Raw genomic sequence first — 21406 nt, 5'->3', positions numbered from 1 at the left:
TTAAGAAGATTTATCAAAAGAGAAGAGATGAGATTTACTCGTGTTCTTTTTACAATTAAAAAGATCACAATTAAAAAAACCGACGAGATTTCACTCTTTCACCTCTTTTAAAACTTTAAGCTTTCACATATTTACCTTCAAAAACACATCTTCAAAGACATACATCTATAAACACCAAATACAATATTAATAAATCAGACATCAATAATTTTAAAAAATGATTTAATTAACTATAACTACATGTATCATTGTCCGACACCAACACCACGGGAAGACAACTAGACTTATATGAATTAAATCTCGAACTTACATAGATACTAAATGACTATTTCTCTCGACCTACCTCGATTTTTCAGACTTTGCCAAGTTGAAAAGTAAATGGAGCCTCTAATCCAAATATTATTTGTTCAATTCTATCACCAATTCTCTAGAAAACATTATAATCAACCCACAAAATCATGGATCATGTGTCCTCCATATTGGTGTCTAAGCTCTACCTCCTGCTGCAACTGTTGCTGTTGTACATTTTCAACTCCATGTCTAAGGCCCAATGTCAGTGACACAGATCCATTTTGATAAGGCAAAAAACCCATATCCATGTTTGGTGTAATCACATTTTCCATTTTAGATCTCTTGTCTTGAATATTATTATTCCATTGCTCTTCAACGTTGTGAATGCCTGAAGATGATGACCCCATTTCCAAACACTGGAATTTCCTTTCATGTGTTCCAACTCTGCAGGGCTCGGTTTTGTTTTTGTTCTGATTCTGTGCTTCTGTTGTGCCTTTTGACTCAAGCATGTGTATTTCCTCAACCATCGGTTTCCATACACGAACTCGGGCATTTATGAACCAATTTGATACCTACGCAACATTGATACTCCAGCAGTTATGATAAAAATTTACACCAAGTTTGGAGAATGAAAACCAAAACAATTCAAGTAACAATTATTGAGTTATAAGAAGCAGACCCCTACCTGGTTTCTTGATAGACCTGTTTGTGTAGCCAACATGTGTTTATCTGTATCTGTAGGATACCTAAAATGAAATTTAACAGCAAAACATAAATCATAATTTAATCATTTTATCTATGAAACACTAAAATAGACACAGAACACAAGACAACGCTGTTTTAACACTGACACGTCAACACAGACAGTAATTTGATAAAGTGAAATGAAGAAATACTCGAAACACAGACTCAAATGATGAAACCACCGTTCATCTACCCCGGGACATTAGAGCATATGTCTAGTGTCCAAAACGTGTCAGTATCAGACATCAACAAGTAGCATAATTCTATGTTGATGAACATTTATGATCAAACTTTGAGAGAGACAGAAACATACGGATGAAGAAAATGCTCAAACAACCAAGCTTTAAGAATGGCCACTGATCGTTCAGGTAAGCCTCTCTGTGGTCTCCAAACATGTTGTTGAGGTTCAACAAAGTCAATATTACTGTTCTTGTGTAAGCTATGATTCATGAACCTTAGCCTTGTCATATTACTACTGTCAAATTTAGTACTACTACATGTGGTGGTTGGTGGTAGTATTGAAAAGTCCTCTCCCAATACTTGACATGTATGCTTGAGTTGCTCTGTGATAGCATTTTTAAGGCATCTGAAGTGTCTTGATAGGGACTTGAGCGCCATTGAAATGTATGGTGTAGCTGAACTTAGACCTGCTACTGACTCAAATGATGAAACCACCATTTGCATTTGTTGATGGTATTGCTTGTATCTTCTTGTAACCTATATTCCAAAATGCAACACTCTATGTCAATACCAAATTTTAACCAATATCTAAAATTTGTTTGAACAAATGTAGAATGCCAATGACACAAGATACTAAACACGTCCGGCCGGCCGGCCACTGCGTCTAAGAGGTATTGTCCGCTTTAAGTTTTTGTTTCAGTATGACGATTTTGTCCTTTGTAAAAGACTATTAGTCATGTTGAAGAATGTGAGTATAGTATCTAATCTATTCACAACCTCAATTCCTAAATGAGACTTCTATGTGGATAGTACCAATACCTCTGAAAGTGACTCTATCTGAAACCAACATCAACATTTGTGATTATATTTAATTTTTTCATTCTCTCAAATCATTATCGATGTCAACGTATCAATGTTTGTCTCGTGTTTCGAGTGTCTGTGCTCTATAGATCAAAACATTATCTAAAACAATATGAAACTTTATTCTAACAAATCTTGAACTACATCTAACACACCAAGACACCAGATAGGTAGAATGCAAAGAATAAATACTGAAAAAACTGTTCAAGACAAAAAGTAGTATTCTTATTGCATCAGGTAATATACTGCTTAGTAGAAAAAGCAATTGTGCTTTTTGCATAGAAGGTGTAATTTTATAAAGGAACTTTTTTTCATGATTTGCTTTTATCTCTGTTTCACTTTTTTTTTCTCCCTATGATTTGTGTTCTTTCTATTCATCATAGATTTATACCATTAAAGTTAGTAAAAAACATTTAAAGTTATTGAAACCATGCACTAACACTAAACCATGATGAGATATTTTATACTGTTGTAACAACCACAATTACTATATTAAGGTAAAAATAAACCAGGTAGGGTATTCTCTCAAACTCTTCTATAGAGTTCTGAACAAAGTACTTTTAGAAAATGAATGGTTATCCAAAAGCACTGTTTTTGCTTGGATTTTGGACCAATAAAATGATTTGTAAATAACTATACAAGATACCAATCACTGTTTCTCAACTTTTCAGAGACAGATTGATTTTACCTCATTTCATTCTTTTGCATTGCATTAAACAACAGTCTTATAAACCTAGCCACATATTACAGTGCATATTGCAATTGCCAGTTATTGCAATGCAATTGTCGCCGTTTAGAGATTAATCTCTCGAGCTAGTATAGAATTACAATAGACGATAAAACTCTTGTTAAAAAAAAAATTTTAACATTGCTTCATTTTCGAAGTCAGAACTTCTAATTAAATCAGAAATTAAATCAGAAGAGATCTCATTTGAATATTTCAATTTACTTATTAAGCGAGTAGAATCAAATTTATACAGTTAATTTATTTAAAAATAATTTCTATTACAAATCATATGAAAGGTAATATCTTTAGACCCCTAGGCCTAACCCTACACAAACAGAAAATAGAATAAAGAGAAAAAACAAAATAGGGAAGATTCCTCCCTCCAGCACTTCAATCAATCCCATTAAAAGCATATATATATATATATATATATATATATATATATATATATATATATATATATATATATATATATATATATATATATATATATATATATATATATATATATATATTATATATATATATATATATATATATATATATATATATATATATATATATAATATATATATATATATATAATTTGACGGTGATTCTATATTAGGGAACTACAATAAATTATTGTTTGAGAAAAATTATACATTATAAAAATGAAAACATTTATACTTAACATATAGAAAAATAACCGATTAATTAATCATATTTTATAGTACTAATTTGTAATGAAATACCTTGGTTTTTTAAAGAAACTAGCTTAGTTAATGATATTCAAAAGTAGCTTATTATAAGCGTTACTTAATTAATTGTTAAAAATGAATGTATTAATATTTAGCATAGATAAATAATTTATTCATAAATAATATTCTAAACTAGTTTTGTAATAAATTACCTAGGCTTCAAAAGAAGAAACTAAGTTGTTAATGATATCCAAAAGTAGTTTCTCAAAATCATTATTCGATGAATTTCCTTTGTTGAAAAATCTATTGGCAATGTTTTTTTTATACACTTTTCCATTATTATCAAGAATAGGTGGAGTAGATCAGATCGACATGAATCTACTATCTTGTCTACAATAAATTCAGATTATGAAAGACATTTTTATAAACAAAAAAGACTAAAATTATTTTGAATTTAAAGGTAAAACACAGAAAATGTAAAACAATATTACATATACACAATCAATTATGTGATATTAATATTTTAAAAATAAAAATGTAATTTAATGTGATGGACATTATTCATTGGTTGATACACTTTCGTGTATATTCTATTTTCTCAACTATTTTAAAAATCTATTTAGATAAAAAAATAATGAGTGTATATCCTATTAAAAACACTTTTTTGGCCTGCTAAGTCAGCATATCTGGATAAATATTAATAATATACTAATATATTAGATTTAATATTTTAGATTAAATTATAAACTTGTTCTTTTGTATTAAATTAAGTTTATCGGTTTATATTAATATTTTTGTATATTTTAATATATTATTATAAATTAGAATTGAAATATAATAATATATAAAATCAAATTCTCTAAAATATTGTTAAATAATAAATTTGAAATAACCGTCATTAATCTATTAAATTCTATTTAAATATGAGAAAAAAGACTATAGATCGACAATGTAAAATATTTTTACACTGTCAACCAATCAGAGACATGTATCCCCCAAATCACACGTTTAATTTTAAAATAGTGGTATGATATGGGAGAACGTTATAATTCTATTGGATGATGGTGTAAAAGAAATTTAGAGTGACAATGCACTACCTTTAATCTCTTTAAATATATCTTAAATTATTTATTTAAATTTATTAATATATAAGAAAATTTTAAATAAATTAACATGTCATGCAATACTTCAAAAATGTAACGGAGACCCAAATAGGAGTCTATGCCACACTATGACCCCAACCTATTTGTGTAATTTTTTTCACCAAACTATACTTTAGTCTAATAAAATCAGCTTGATCATATGAAACTAAAATCATGTTCCACCTAAAAAATATTATTATTTATGAATTCTAATGTCTCGTACTTGTGTATTATATGTGTAAGTTTCTTATTAATCATATGTGTAAATTTCTAATGATTATTAGCATTTCGTCAATATTATTTCTAATCATAACCTACAAAACTAAAAGCATCAAAACCTAGTTGTAACATGTATTTATCTCTTTCAATTCATCTTTTCAACGCCTTTGAATTATCACAGTAAAAAAACAGCTAAGAACAAAGCATTTAAACTTTTTTTTATATTAAAACAGTAAATTCCTGATTGCAGACATTAATTAACTGCGACAAAAACATATAAAAGACATAAATAACTTGAGCAACAAAAAGAAAACATAGTACTACATAATAAGGGTTACATGAACAGTTGAGAAAACCTACCTCTTCTTGCATGAACAGTAGTTGAGCCTTATTCTTTTGGCACTCAGGTCGAGAAGCAGAAGATGAAAGACAAAAACTATTCCCAACTCCTCCTCCATCATCAGCAGCACCAGCACTATTCTCTTTCTCTTTTGAACCATAAAACATAGAGCATGAACCACCTGAACTACTACTACCTTTTCCAGTTTCATCATCTTCAACATTAACATTAACAACATCTCGAGAAACCCATTTTGGAACATTTTCACACGGTTTACCAATGTTTACACCAGATTGACAGCAACATTCCTCTAACAACTGTTGACAAGGCTTCAAAAACCTTGAACTTTTCAATATTGTTGCATATCCAGTAAAGGGTCCAAGAGGACCAACATTCCTAAAACCACTACTTGTAGTTGTAGTAGTACTGTGTGAAGAAATTCCCATTGGTTCTGCTTGATGAACTGGTTTCACAACATTTATGAAAGATCCTTGCTCAAAATTTGAAGCAGAAGGTGAAGGTTTAGGTTGTGAAGAATTTGATGAAAGTGACAAAGATAAACCTTGAGCTTGAGGATTATTACAATCATTAAAGAAAGACAAACCCATGCTGTTGTTGATGATGTTGTTGTCAACTACAACACCTCTATTAGTCCACAAACTAGCTTGATTTTCATGGAACAAATTATGATTATTCCCACCTCCCCAAACACCATGATGCATTAAGGAAGCAACTTCTGAAGTAGTAGTATCACTATGGTTAATCTCAGAAGGCAAAAAAACATTCTGATTCGTTTCATTTGCATAATAATAACTCAACCTATTATTGTTGTTACTTGGTTCAGCAGCCTCATAACAGTACTCCAAAGGGTTTCTGTGCAACAGATTCAAACTGTTCATCATTTGATCAGATGAATAAAGACCAGCTTCACCATCATCATCATCTTCACCATCAAGTATATTGTTGTTGTTGGAATTCCTTAGTTGATGATGAAGATCCATGTTGAATCCTTGTTGTGGTGCTTGGTGTAATGATAATAACTGTTCTATGTTGTTGTTGTTGTTGTGAGGAAACTCTTGATTCTGGATCCTTAATTTATCACGCCTAATTTGTTGTGCAACATGCAATTGATCAGGCCTCATTTCGTATGAGGTTTTTGAAACACCAAATTATCTACCACACACAAAAAAAAAATATCAATATAATTGCACAACAACAACAACAAAATAATATAATAATAAAATTAAACTACCTGTTTTTGTTTTTGTTTTTGTCTCTTAACTTTTCATACTTTCTAGCTTTATAATTTTTAACCAAAATAGAAAAGAAAAAACTTGAATCTTCTGCAGTAGGCTTTACGGTGCAAGTTGAACTCAAACAATACAAGAGAGTTAGGTTAGGAACTTCGAAATTCCAACACCTAAAGAAGAAAACGAGAAGAACAAGTAGTAAAAGTAAACCCTAGGTAACTCTTGTTCTCTACTATACTAGAACTGAAACGGATCTACAAAGTGAAGGTGTTATGGAAAAAGAAGAAGATGGAAGAGAAAAGTGAAGATTATTTGATTGTTCTTGAGGATAGAAAGATGGAGGAAGCAAGGTGTGTGTGAAAGAAAAACAATGATTGCGAAACCGATTTTTGATCCGTTACCTTTCACGTCTAAATTAACGTCAACTTACTTTTTTTTTATGGTTAAATTATAATTACTATACTATTTTTTTTTAATAAATCTCATAACGGCAAAGATTAATCCTTGAGTCGGATAAAGAATATTCTAAGTCTGTAAATTCAGAGAATAATTTTTAAGTCGGGTAAAAGATATTCTTTTTGCATAAATGTAAAGATTAATCTTTGAGATAGATAAATAATATTTTCTGCTGCAAGTAATGATAAAGACTAATTCTTCGAGAAAATAAAGAATTATAATTCTCCGCGTATAATTATAAAGATTAATTTTTAAATCGGATTGGATCATAATAGACCGTAAAACTTTTAAAAAAAAATTAATTGTTAATATCTCAACCAAATGTGTAGTTAAAATTACTTTATGTTGGAGGAAATGTGTGACGTTGTTGTGAGTGGAACATTATTTGTGGACCCTTTTTGTTTTTCTCTTTTTCACAGTTTATATTATCTGTATTGGTTCCTTACTTTTGCTACTTTTAATTAACTTCTCATGTATCGATTCTGTCATTTTAATTGTCTCCTTTGTGTACGATATCATCTTTCGTACACTCGACCTCTACATATTTTGCGTAATCTTACGGTGCTCAATTGTGTCTTATCTATATGGTCTACTCATGTATTTTTAAATGTTTCAGTATATGTCGTTTTCTATATGCTGAAGTTAATGATATTATTGAGACAGTGAGACAAGAAAGATGTAAGATAGAAATAAATAAAGAGAGGTGTGCTATATGATATGGATTAAAATAAATAAATAGTGTTGAATGTTTATTGGGAAATAAAAAATGTTTAAATATTATTGTTGAAGAATGTTGAATGTAAATTACTCATTTTTAATGAAAGAACTCAATTTTATTAGGATTTTTAGTTGACTGTTTGATAAATAGTTAAAGAAAATGCAGGAAAAATATGAACAAGATCATCTGAGTCAAATTAATATACATGTGAAATTAATTATTTATTTTGTTGATTCGAGTTTATCAATCAAATTGTATTTGCTATACTTATGTTAAATATTGATTCATTACCTTGGTTTGTATCGCCGCTTCCGCATAATTTTATTTCAAGATCGAAGATCATCACATCGGGTTTTAAGAACAATCACATAGTGAGAGAGATACCAAATATTAGTCTAAAATCTTAAGACATTAGGTTTATGGATCTTCTAACCTATAAAGTGCTAAGATTCACTTGTTCATCTAATGTGAGACTCATATTCACACTTGATATACCAAGAATCTCCCCCTAAAATATGAGTTTGTTCATTCTTATAGGTATGCTCCCCCTCAAATGAAAGATTTTCATCCATATCTACTTGCACCCCGTTGGATGACCTCAATAGAAAACGCTGGCTGAACACCTTTATCAGGAAGACTTTCGATACAAGGAGGCATAGTCGAATTAGGCTCTGATATCACTGTTGGGTGATGAGAGTGTATGTGGATTATCACATCGGACTTTAGGAGCAACCACAAGTAAGAGAGACATCACACATTAACTCAAAACCTTAAAGCAATGGGTCTATAGGTCTTCTCATTTATAAAGTGTTCAACATTCACTTTTCCATTTGATGTGGGACTTATATTCACACTTGATATACCAACAGGTATTATAGCACATTTGGACGATCTCCCCCTTTGAATTTTTTTGGCTTAAACAACTACAAAATGTGTTATTCACAATGTATCACATCATATCATCCAATAGAATTAACAAAGCATGCAACAACAAAAGTCGAAACATAAGAGATTGCTACCAAGTAGCACATAAGTCAGGTGATTTCTACATATCAAGATATCAACTTCATATCATTATCTTCCCCTACATATTCTCCTCACTCTCTGATCCACTAGCTCTTCAATCTATTTTTTGTGCATTTCGTCACTCTTTGACGATGATCCGAAAAGTAACCTGAGGTTGGCTCCTCGTCCGATACCACATACACATCCATCATGGCCATTTGTTCCAATGGTTTCTACCAATATGTCATGGCATCGTTGTGGAACAAAGGCACCATAATTGGATTTTTCAACTAGCGGATCCTACAACACAAAACAAATTTCATTTCCAAACTGAATTAACTACAATTAATAATATTGAAAAAAGAATCTACTTACTGTCTTATCAGCAACTACGCATGTATCCTCTGGTGTGAACTCGCCTCCTGGATTTTAATGTTCTCTCTTCCATTTCTCATGGTGTGATGATGGAGATGGGATATGATCAAGGGTTATAGAAGGATTTCCCAACTCTTGTTCTCATTGTTTTTTTTCTTTAATCATTGTCTCCTCTAGTTTATCATATCCTCAACGAGATAATTTATGAGGATAGATATTTTTTTTCCTATTCTCCTTTCCTTTTTTACTCTTAGTCAGGAACTCATGAGTTTTGTGAGATTCAACAAACTTATCTCAAGTTTCCTTAGAAAATAAAACTTTATGTCACATATTGAGGCTTTAAGTCAGCACTCTTTCGATTTGTAATATAATATATTCTGATTTATATCTTAAAACCCTTCCAACGCTTACGAGCATATGATATTCATTCATTTACCATCTTATCATATTTTGGGAGAATAAAAACATTCTACATTTACATGATAAATTTGGTATTAGTAATAAACAACAAAAAAAAGTCATATATATATAGGTAAAACAAATCATGAAAGTTAAAATAAATACCTCAAGATCGGTCCATATATTATTTTTCAAGTCTAACAAAATGCTCACTTGGATTCTACCAGGTAATTTCATGTAACTCTTAAAAGTCATAGTATTTTCACCATAACACATACCACTTTGTAAACAAAAATCAATCGGAAACTTAATATTGGTGTTGCAGGCTTTTATCAACCGGGTCATCATCGTGACACCTCTAGAATTTCTTTTATTTTTAGTATTAGTTTATGTGGTTGTAGGAGAGATGGTGGTTAAATTGTCCATCTCTGTTTAAAAAATAATAACGACAATAAATATTTTACTTAACAAAACATCAACACTTCCTAAGAGCATTTCATAAGTATATCCTCATAATAATTTTACTTAACACAACATTAACAAAGAAACCTAAGAGCATTTCCTAAAAATTACGTCAACAAATACACCTAATGTGAGATACATGATACATATGGTATATATATTATTTAACACATTCCTAACAACACTTCATTAAAATAGAACCATAAGCATTTTACTTAACACAACATCAACAAAATCAACACTAAAAAGGGAAAACATGATTACTTAATTCATGGTACATATGGACTTTACTTAACTCATGATACATATGGAGTTTTATAAACATCAACACTAAAAAGGAAAAACTTAATTCTATTTTTATCAACATAATCAAAATAACATAATCTATAAGCAATTAGCAATTCGCACAACAAAAACTAACATTTCTAAGCTTTGTATGTGGATAAAGTAAGTGAGTGACGTATTGAATACGTGATTAAGAAGATACAACAATGATGGAGGAAGCTTCATTTATTTTTTGTTATCTTTCCTTTGTTTTAAGCTATGTTTAAGCTTCAATGGCGTTATGGAGATCAAATGGAGGAAACATACATGCGTTGAAAGAGTTGACATTCGAATATTTACATGTGTTGGAAGGGATGTGTTTCAAGAATGATTATGGAATATGAGTTTAGATGTTTGGGAGTTTAGATGGAGAAGATGAAGATGAAAATCGTCTAGGGTATATTTTCTTAAAATAACGTTTAATTTCGTAGAAAAGTGAAGATGAAATGAGTGTTGAAAAATAAATGAATAGTTAAAGTGTAGTTTTAAAATTAAATAAATAACTCTTGTGAAATAAATAATTGATATTTCCTATCAGTTGGACAATCCAACTGAGGGAATAAATAGATTTAAAAAAAGAAAGGTGTCAATTAATATATATATATATATATATATATATATATATATATATTCTATATATAATATATATATATATATATATATATATATATATAATATATATATATATATATATATATATATTAAAAATAAAAATAAAAGATAAAAGCTCTTGTGAAAGTAAAATAGATACATTCTAAAAAAATATAAGCAAAAAATTACAAGAGCTACGATTCGAAGCATGGTCTCTGAGTCATATTTTCTCTCGATTAGTTGTCCCAACCGAGGAAATATATGGTATTTATTCTTTAAAAAATTTAGAGCGTGCATGCCTAGGGGTTATACCTTTGTTGGTTAGTTCATCGAGGTAATTTTTTGTTAGAAAATGTTGTATTTATAGCAGTATACAAAATTAGAGATATCCTTAGACACTAATCACCTACTAAAATGGTGTGTATTAGTATCCGAACTAGAAAAACTAGACGACTGAGTTTAAGGCTACAACAATGTCTCATACTCAACTGAGAAAGTCTCATTTTCATAAGTTGCACTTAAAATCACCCCTAAACAAACAAGTTATACTAACGAAAGTAGGTAGTTTGTTGGTTTATGACATAATAATACACTGATGAAAGCAGGAGTTGTCCATTTTTTCTATTTTTCTAAAATATTTTTTCCTTTCTCGTAACAAAATTGAGAATTTGCATGAGAGAGTCAACGATAGTAATCATAAATCTTAAATTCTGCCTTAAAACTTAATCATTAAAACAGAACAAAATTCTCAACCAAAAATAATTGATAGTCTTAGATAAATATTGGAGTATTAGAATTTGATAATCAAATTGGTCTTTGAAGACGATTGTTTTTACTACTTGGATATAGTCATGTGTTTTTCGCGTCTCAAGTTTTTGGCGCCGTTGTCGGGCACCGATTTTGATATTGATATTCTATTATTCTTCCATCTAGACTAAGACACTATTTTATTGTTCTTTTATAAATTTTCTCATTTTTGGTTGTATGTGAAGATCCCAAAGTTTAAGGAACCATGCTGAATTGATTAACAAAATTGGATGATACTTCCGCAGAAGGTGTCGATTATGGGAAAGACCTTTAGCGATGGCTTCACAACTGCCAAATCTCCCCTAAAGAGTTATATTATCCCCACGAATGAGGAACCTCAATCGAGCATAGTTCGTCCTGCTATATAGGATAACAAATTCTAGTTAAAGCCTTCGTTGATTTCCATTGTACATTACAACCAACTTTCTAGTTCACCAATAGATGATCCCAATTTACATTTATCCATTTTCGTTGAATTATGCAATACTCTTGAGATGAATAAAGTAGATCAGTCGCAACTCTGTTAAGAATTTTTCTGTTTCCTTGTAGGACAAAGCTAAAGCGTGGAAACAATCCCTACCATCAAATTCCATTATGATATGAATAAACTAAAATAAATGTTCTTTGCATGCTACTTCCCATAGAGAGAAACGACACAATTAAGGAACCAAATAAATTGCTTCAATCAAGTTGTTTGTGAATCGCTCTTCAAAGCTTGAGAGTGATTCAAGGAATTTATAAGATTATGTTCATACCCTGGAAGAAAAATGGCTTATAGTCCATACCTTTTATAATGTTTTTCTCTATTCTATGATAATGACATTAGACATTGATGCGATGTGGGCCTTAATGAATAAAGATTATGACAAGGCTTATGCCCTTATCGAGGACATGACGCATAACAACTGCCAATGGGGAAGCGAATGTTTTCCTATAGAGAAAGTCCCCCAAAGAGGATGATTGCATGAAGTAAGTTCTTTTGACCATATTAAAAAAATTGATAATTTGAGCGTTAATGTTGTGGCCCCTTCCACTCTAACAAACCAAATCTCTAAAGTAGCCGACCACAAATGGTATTGCATGCCAAGTGATGGCTGTAGGGGAATCCAGCAAATACATGACAAATTTTATAAATAATTCCTAAAGGAGGAACCCTTACTCGAACACCTATAACCTTGGTTGGAGAGACCATACAAACTTTTCATATATGAACAACTTTTCTCAATTCATAGTTAATCATGTATCTACTACCTCATGGAGTTTTCAAGGACAAAAGAGTGTTCCTACTCCCAGTAATTCCAACCTCGAGATGCTGATGGAAAACATAGTTATGATCCAAACCTGACAGAACCAAGATTTTAAGAATCAAAACCTTCACACCAACAAAGTGCTTAAATAACTTTCATCTAAGGTTGACACCATGGCTACCTAGAACAAAATTCTAAATACCTAAATCTATCAGGTAGCTTGGCAAAAAGCGTCATCATCTTCCCCCTCCAGATGTAACAGCCCAAAATCAATTAATTTAATCAATTGAATTTTGTTGCTTTATTTAATTATTTAAATTATTTAATATGTTCTAATTATTTATTTGGTGATAATATGTGGTATGTGTGTTTGGGTTTATTTAATTGAAATAGTAGAATATTAATTAAATAAATAGGAAATGACATATAGTGAGATTTGGGTGGAAAATAGAATTATGAAAAATTATGGTGTAAGTGGTGAGAAATAAAAGTAATTTGGGTCAAGGTGGAACTATTAGTAAGCATAAGTTATGTTAAATAAACAAATTATGTGATTGGATTAGGAAAGTCTTTGAATGTTTGAGTATTAGATAAGAAATTGAGAAAAGAGTTTTTGGAAGGCAATAGCAATAGTTTGAGGAAGAAAAGGAGGAAGACATAGCTAGAGTGTTTTTGCTGGAAATATGAGGTAGGGGACTACTCAATTAAGGGTGTTAATTTCATGAAAGGGTGGTGAGGACTTCTTAATCCTCCTCTAGGTTTTCTCTCGTTTTCCCCAATTGATGATGTATATGTATATTTGATATAATATTGTGAGGAATATGTTTTGAATATTCCTTGTGATATGAAATTCGTGTTCTGTATTATGTTAAATTGATACATGATGAAAGTATGTGAAATCTGCAAATTGTTGTTTTTAATTGATATGTTTGAGTTCTTATGAGCATGATCTTAATTCATGATAAATTGGTGAAATTAAATGTGAACTAGTATGAAATCAACATGTCAATGTGTTATGATTAATGTATGATTCGTTTTTAGTCTATTTGAGTATTTTGGGTGTGAAATCGGAGCTTCGAATGATCTCAAATGGCGAAAAGTGTGCTTCTGCATTCTGCACAGTGGTGACGACCGTCACATGCGTGTTGGGAAGCCCATCAGTGTGTTTGGGAATGCTGACGTCTTTCAGCTGAGTGACAAGAAAACCGTCAGGGTATCTTAAGGTATGACGGGTGAGGTGGGGAGATAACGGTTAGGTCGTCATCTCCATGACGGTCGTCGTGGCCCAAAAACAGACCGTCATGGTCTAGGCGATTAGTTTTGACACACCGATTTGGATTTCAGATTTGTTTTGTGAACCCAATATTTAATTGATGTTGTTTTATAATTTAGATGTGTTAGGGCATGAATCGATATGCTTTGAATATTATTGAACGAGTATATGATTAACTGTTGAGGAATTGTGAGCTTGCATAAATTTTGATATGCATTAGTGAATTAATGCTGATGAATGTTGTTGATAAATTAATATTATGTATAATTGATGTTATATGATGATGAATTGATGTTGTGAGTTATCAATGTATGTTGTGGTTCTCAGGCATGTTTGAATTATACAATTATGAGTTATAATTGAGCATGATCATGCATGTTGTTTTGATGGCCTTATTTGGTGTATAGTTGAATGTGTGTTGCATCATGATGTACAAAATTTAATCCAGTGGTATGCTCTGGTCCAGTGGTAGAATCAGGAGTGAGTTGATGCATATGGTGAGATCAGTGAAGCATTGCTCATTCAGTGATGGAAGCGGTAACGATTTTGATGTGCTCTAGTCCATTGGTGGGATTGGGAGCGAGTAGTCGACTTCCGTATAAAGTGAGTGGTAAAGTGTTGTTGATTCAATGGTGGGACCAATATCAATTTGATATGCTCTTGTCCATTGGTGGGATTGGGAGCAAGTGTACAATATTAGTAACATACCTTTGATGTCCAATGAGTCAATACCGCATTTGCATGTAGAGTTGATGTGGTATTACATTGCAATAATTACCTCCATTATGAATGACTTAATATTAATGATGTTATGTGTGTTTGAGTTTATGATGTATGTATAATTGATGATGCATAAATGATTGTTGATGCGTGGGTGTTTGAGTTCACGAGGTTTATCTGCAGAGCATTTTGTATTGAACTTTTCACTGCAATATTGGTTTCGCTTTTTATTTTTATATTCATAATGTTTTTGCTTTTATCCATTACAATGTCTGTTTTAATTTTTTCTATGCTTGAGTAGATTTCCTTAGGATTTAGGATCATGAGGAATGCGATATGATAAACCTCATTAAAATTCTATGCAATTTCATTATGGAAAAATTATAAATATTTTTTTGGAATTCTCTTTCTAATCACATACTGAAAGCGTGTGTATTAGTATATGAACTAGAAAAAGTAAACGTATGAGTTTGAGGCTACAAAAGTGTCTCAAACTGAGTTGAGAAAGTCCAATTTTCCATAGTTTCACTTAAAACAAATCCTAGAAGAACAATCTATGCTAATGAAAGTAAGTAGTTTGTTGGTTTAGGATATGACAACAGGTTGACGAAAGTAGGTGTTGTTTAGTTTTTCTATTTTTCTACAAAAATTGTTTACTTTCTCATATCAAAATTGAGATTTTGCATGAGATATTCAAGGATAGGAATCATAAATCCTAAATTGTGCCTTAAAATTTAATCGTTATAACAAAACAAAATTCTTAATAAAAAATTATTGACCGTCTTAGATAAACATAGAAGTGTTAGAACTTTGCAATCGAATTGGTCTCTGCGGATGATACTTTTTACTACTTCAATATAATTGTACGCTTGCAGTGTGTAAAATATCTCCAAAGATGAGCATGGATTAAAGATACTTGAAGAGAGTGAAAGCAATTTAAAGCGCAAAGATAAGAATAAAGATGGGAAGAAAAACTAATCCTTAAATGGGTCAACTTCGAAGGTCAAGATAAAGGGAGATGAAGATGACTTCAGTGATAACTCTTAAAAAGACGAGGAGATAGGATTATTTGCAAGGTGCAACAATAAGTATATGAGGAAATATGGTTAAAAACACTCATACAAAAACTTTATGAAATTCAAAAAATTGAATCCTCCAAAGAATTGGAATGATAAAAAATAAATAAGAAAAACAAGTGATATGCTTTGAGTGTGGAAAAATCGCTCATTACAAACACGATTGTTCAAGCTTGAAGAAATGCAAAGGAAAGAAATTGTTCTACAAATAGAAAAGCCAATGCAAAGAAAGTGGACATATATTGTTTGGGAAGAAGATGTGTATTCATCATCATCTAATTCAATTTAAGATGAAGAAGAGATAATCTTTATTTAACGGTGACACATAACCAAAATGACTTGAATGCAAGTGACTCCGACTCACACTTTTACCTTCTTATAATGAAGGTGGTTTATGAAATGCATGTAGACACATTAAAATAATTTAAGAAAATCTCCTCTCAGAAGAATTATTATTTTTTGAAACTTATGGGATAAGTCTTAAAACATCAAAATGCTCTTGAGTCTATGAAAGATGACCATGCATCTCTAATTTGATATAAATTATATTATATGATATTTATAATCTTTTTTATTCTATAAATTAATGTGTTGTGTTTTTGTCTTGTTAAGAATCAGTTGAATTTCAGAAACTATAAATATGTATCTCTACAACTCTTTCAAAAAACCACCTTCAGAATGTAGTCTTAAAGACATAGGGAAATGGTGTCAATCCTAAGTAAACTTATAAATATAAGGGTTGAAATTTGGATCTATGTACTTGCAGGTATAACGTATACAATACTCGGATATCCATGATGGTTTTGGTGATGACAAAACTATGACGTGAAGTCATCATTAGTCAAGTAATGATCAATATGTTAGATAAATATGATAAATATGTTTTATTTGTGAGATCAAGTTACCGAAGCCAGAGACAACACCTAATGTCAAGCGATGTTTGATAGAGTTCTTGATGATCTCTAGTCAAGTAATCTCTGATGAAGGTGTCTATCAATAAGTATTATCAAGCCTCATTAGTATGAAAAAGGTAAGTCCCCAATGAAGTGTTGAATCAATGGTGAATATTATGAAAGAGAGGATGCGTGAAAGCTCGAGTGGTTTATGTCTGAGTGATCAGAGTATTGTAAAGATGTTTAGTAACTCTTAGGCTATTAATGCAATACATACACTCACCTAAAATTGTTTTAACCTCTCTAAATTTTCTAAAACACCTTAAAAACCATAGAGGAACCATAAAGGTGCTTATGGAATTGATCAAAGATGTTCCTAATTACTTAGGAAGCTTATATACATTACCTAATTGATTGAGCCCCTTAACTAATCAATTAGAGTAAGGTTTAAAGGTTCTTAATCGATTTATAACTCTCCTAATAAATTAAGAGACTAGTGGTTAGATATTTCCCCTTTTGAGAATTAGGATTACCGTATTTTGAAGTTCATAATCAATTAACCTTATGGTATAATCGATTATGACATTTAAAGGCCCCTAGATCTTTTTTCTTTTTGAACCAAATATTTTACCTATAAATAGAGGGTTTCTCCTTACTTTCAAAACACACCAGAAAATGCATTTATATATATTTTATCACTCTCTACTATCTCTCTCCTCTCTCATTTCTTTCTTTTTTCACTAAATTGCATTAGAGCTTTGGGAGTGAAAAACACCAACGAGATTTCTATTTGTTCTGGTGTTGGTTTATTCTTGTAATATATGCAAGAGAGTGTTGTCTCTTATGTAATATGTCTTGGGAGAAGTTGTTGTTTGGTTTGTGAGCTAAGTCGTTCAAAGATCTTGTTTGGTTCATGAGCTTAGCCTAGTGTAAAAACTCTCATTTGGTTCATGAGATTAGCTCAGTGTAAAATCTCTCATTTTGTTCATGAGATTGTCCTTTAAAATTTCTATATGTTTTGTTAGATTATCCCATTATAAAAGTTCTCATTTGATTAGTGAGATTGTTCGACAAAATCTTTGTTTGGCTTACAAGCTTATCATGGTGTAAAAGGTCTCGCTTGGTTCTGAGATAGCCTGGTGTAAAATCTCGTGTTTGGTTTGGAGGATAACTAGTGGAAAACTCCAGTTTCATTGTAATATGTTTCACGGGAATAACTGTGATAAAACTCACATTTATAATGTAACCTCTCAAGAAGAAATTCTTGGGGAAAGGAGTACGTCAAGTGGTTAGGTCGAACCTCTATAAGTCTCTAGTGCAATTCTCTCAACCATTATCTCTATATATTTTCACTATCTATTTATTTTTGTTGTATTTTCATCTTCTCTTTACTCTAATTTCATTTAATTTATTGATTCAGCTGCATATTCTTTGGTTAGTTTACAAAATTATTTTAAACTACTTTTTTATCAATTATTTTTAATTGGATATCCTTTTTTTCAAACCCACACAATCCCCCCAACCATCATCCCCCCTTTTATGTTTGGAGTCACTTGTCCAACAAATGGAATCAGAGTCTAACTCTTATTATAAGACAAATCAACTCAAGAGGTAGAATGATGACTGCAAACACTTATGCTTTTAACAAAGATTTTTTTAAGAATACACCTCCACCGTTTGATGGTGAAAGGTTTTAATCATGGAAAACAAGAATGAAATTTTTTGTTGAGGCAAATGATTTTGAAATGTGGAATTTTATTATCAATGGTTCATTTATTCCTACATATTTACTAATAAATTAGTAAATAAACCATATTTTCTATGGACCGAAGAAAATAAAAGAAAAGTCAAACTCAGTTTTAAAGTCAAGTGCTTGATGATGAGTGCTCTAAACACCAGAGAGTGCCGTTTTGTTTTCAATTGTATTTCGGCCAAAGAACTACGCGACATTCTTGAGATGATCCATGGGGATTTTCATAAGATTTAACAAGAGATAATGAAAATACATGTCTATAAAGATGAAAAATCAAATGAATATGAATGTCGTCTCATAAATGGTGCTCAAACATTGGAGTCATTGGAGGCTGTGTTAAAAAAATTATATCTACCAAATATATAATTTGCTCTAAAAATTATATGAATGTCGTCTCATAAATGGTGCTCAAGATATCTTTAGTCATTTTGAGGTAAAAAAATTTATATAGATTAAATCGGACAACTCTGATTAAATCTTCTAGTAATTGGTCTTTTATATGCTTTGCAAATTTATTTTATTATTAGTAACATTTTTTGCTTAAGATTAATTTAAATTTTGAGCAAGATTGCCTTGCAAAAAGGAGATTTTTAGCAAAGAGGTGTACTTATGGCAATAAATGGGTGTTTAAAGAAAAAGAAAATCAAACCCAATGTCATCCAAGGCCAAAAATACCAAGGAAATTGAAAAGGATTATATAATTGATTAACCCTAAAGACCTAATCTATTAAGCACGACTGAAATTAAAGTCGACGATTATATTTTATCCAAATCTCAATCAAATTAAATCACCAAATTAAAAATGCTGAAAAAATTAAATTCTCATGAGATCTATATATTAACCAATAGCTTAATCAATTAGGATGCTTGTTTGAGAAATTTTTGTAAATCAATCTTTTATGATCCCAATAAATATGATTTTATATGATTTTCCACACCAAAAATAGCTCAAAAAACTGCTATACAAAGGTACACACTCCTAACCTTTTATCCATCCCAATATTTTTCTACTCTCTTGTTTGTGCATCTGTCTACCTTTATTGTTATTATCATCATTGTTATGGATCCCATAAAGAGTCCTCGTTCTAGAAATCCTTCTTCATAAGGATCTTCATCAAAGGTTTCCTCTTTAAAAGTGCAAGATCAAAATTATTTCTCCAACTGTCGGGTGCTCAAGGTCTCCTACATGGATGGGAATTTTTTCAAATATTTTTCTCCTTATGAAAATGTATGTTATTGGTTACTCAGAGAACTCTTTATTTAAAAACCATATCCATTATATTTGAGGCTTGTTCAAATATAAAGGCATATTTATTACATCAAGAGATGGAGAAACCAATACCAAATTCACCATGGAGGAATTTGGAGTTATGTGTAAGGTTCATCTTTATGGAAAAAAATACAATATCAATACTCCTGAAGATGTTACCAAGTTAGATCATGTTGTTGCAATAGGAATCCTCCTTATCAACCAAATTAGGGAAAATATTTTTCCTCTCGAGACGAAGTTCATACAAGTAAGTTGTCATGTTATGCATCACCTTATGAAACAAGTGTTACTACCAAGGAAAGAAAATTGTGATAAGCTCCTAAAAGAAGACGTAGTACCTTTGTGACTACTGACTTAGAAATTTCAAGTCAATTGAGCTTATGGAATTGTTCACCTCATGCTCAGGTCCTAAAGGAACAATTTTGTAGGGTTACCTACAGAATTCTAATCACTAAGTTCCTGGTTAAAGTTAGGATCGCTTTGGATAGAGAAACCTCAAGTTCAACTTCTAAGAAGATTGATGAAAATAATCTAAGTCTAATTAAGGTTCGATTTGATGATGAAAACTTACAGAATGTTTTGATGAAAGAAAATGATAGCAAGGACAATCAAGGAAATCTTTCTAAAAAAATGTTTTCAACTATTTTATAAACCTTGCAAAATACTGCCCAGGTTGTTCACAAGTTTACCAAGAAGGTTACACTCATCTAGAAACATGTTTTTCCTTTATGACATTTAAATGCCCATGAATCATTTTCCTTTTTGAGTCTGACATTTAAAATCTTGTGTTTCGTTTGGAGGATTGCCATTTGAAAACTCTCGTTTGATTATAAGAAGGTTTGTGAGTCTGTGAAAAAGCTTGTGTCTATAGTGAAAATCTCAAAAAGAAATTCTTGTAGAGAATAGTAGGCAAAGTGGTTATGCCGAACCTTTATAAATCCCTTGTGCAATTATTTTAACCATTATCTCTTTATTTTTGTTATCTATTTATTTTCGTTGTGTTTTCATCTTCTCTTTATTTTGATTTTTTTTATTCTAATGTCTATTTTTCGGTTGGTTTATAAAATTATTTTAAACAATTGTTTTTATCAAAGAATTTTTAATTAGACATTATTTTTCAAACCGACACAACTCACATCCATATCCCTTATTATTTTTGGAGTCACTTGTCCAACAAGAAATTCTGACGATTGTGTTCTTGGAATTCGGGATTGGTTTGGATATATCCATGGGGATTGAGAAATACTTCTAAATGCCTTGAGCTTATGTTGTTCATATATAGAGAGTTGGAGAGATTGAGAAACACTAGGTGAGAAAATATGAGTGTTCTTGGAAACTTGGGTGAGTATTTTCTTGTAACTCATTTATAATATTTTGTAATTTTTGGATGTGTAGTAAATCAGAGATCTGCTCTCCCCCTCAAAGTATGTCATTTGACCAAACTGGGTAAACACATCATTGTGTTTCTCATCTTTTATCTTCTTTTAGCTTGTTGTGAATTTATTTTCACTTTGTAGAAGGTTATTGTGTTGCTTTATACCGTTTATTTTGGCTGCCATTGTTATTGTTCACACATATCGAAGTTCTTGGTGTATTTGAACTC

At 31.0% G+C, this 21406-nt stretch overlaps 1 protein-coding gene across 1 annotated transcript; it reads right to left on the bottom strand.

Moving 5' to 3' along the window:
- Positions 1-208: 208 nt before the first annotated feature.
- Positions 209-6815, bottom strand: LOC127106755 (BEL1-like homeodomain protein 8). The gene is made up of 5 exons (XM_051044062.1): positions 6437-6815; positions 5205-6357; positions 1349-1752; positions 977-1037; positions 209-863 (listed from the first exon to the last, which is right to left on the bottom strand). Exons 2-5 carry the CDS (start codon positions 6324-6326, stop codon positions 444-446), a joined length of 2007 nt encoding a protein of 668 aa, XP_050900019.1. The 5' UTR covers positions 6327-6357; positions 6437-6815; the 3' UTR covers positions 209-443.
- Positions 6816-21406: the final 14591 nt, after the last annotated feature.

Source organism: Lathyrus oleraceus, chromosome 7 (genome assembly GCF_024323335.1).
Source record: "Lathyrus oleraceus cultivar Zhongwan6 chromosome 7, CAAS_Psat_ZW6_1.0, whole genome shotgun sequence".
NCBI lineage: Eukaryota > Viridiplantae > Streptophyta > Magnoliopsida > Fabales > Fabaceae > Lathyrus > Lathyrus oleraceus.
This window is presented reverse-complemented; position numbering and strand designations above follow the sequence as displayed.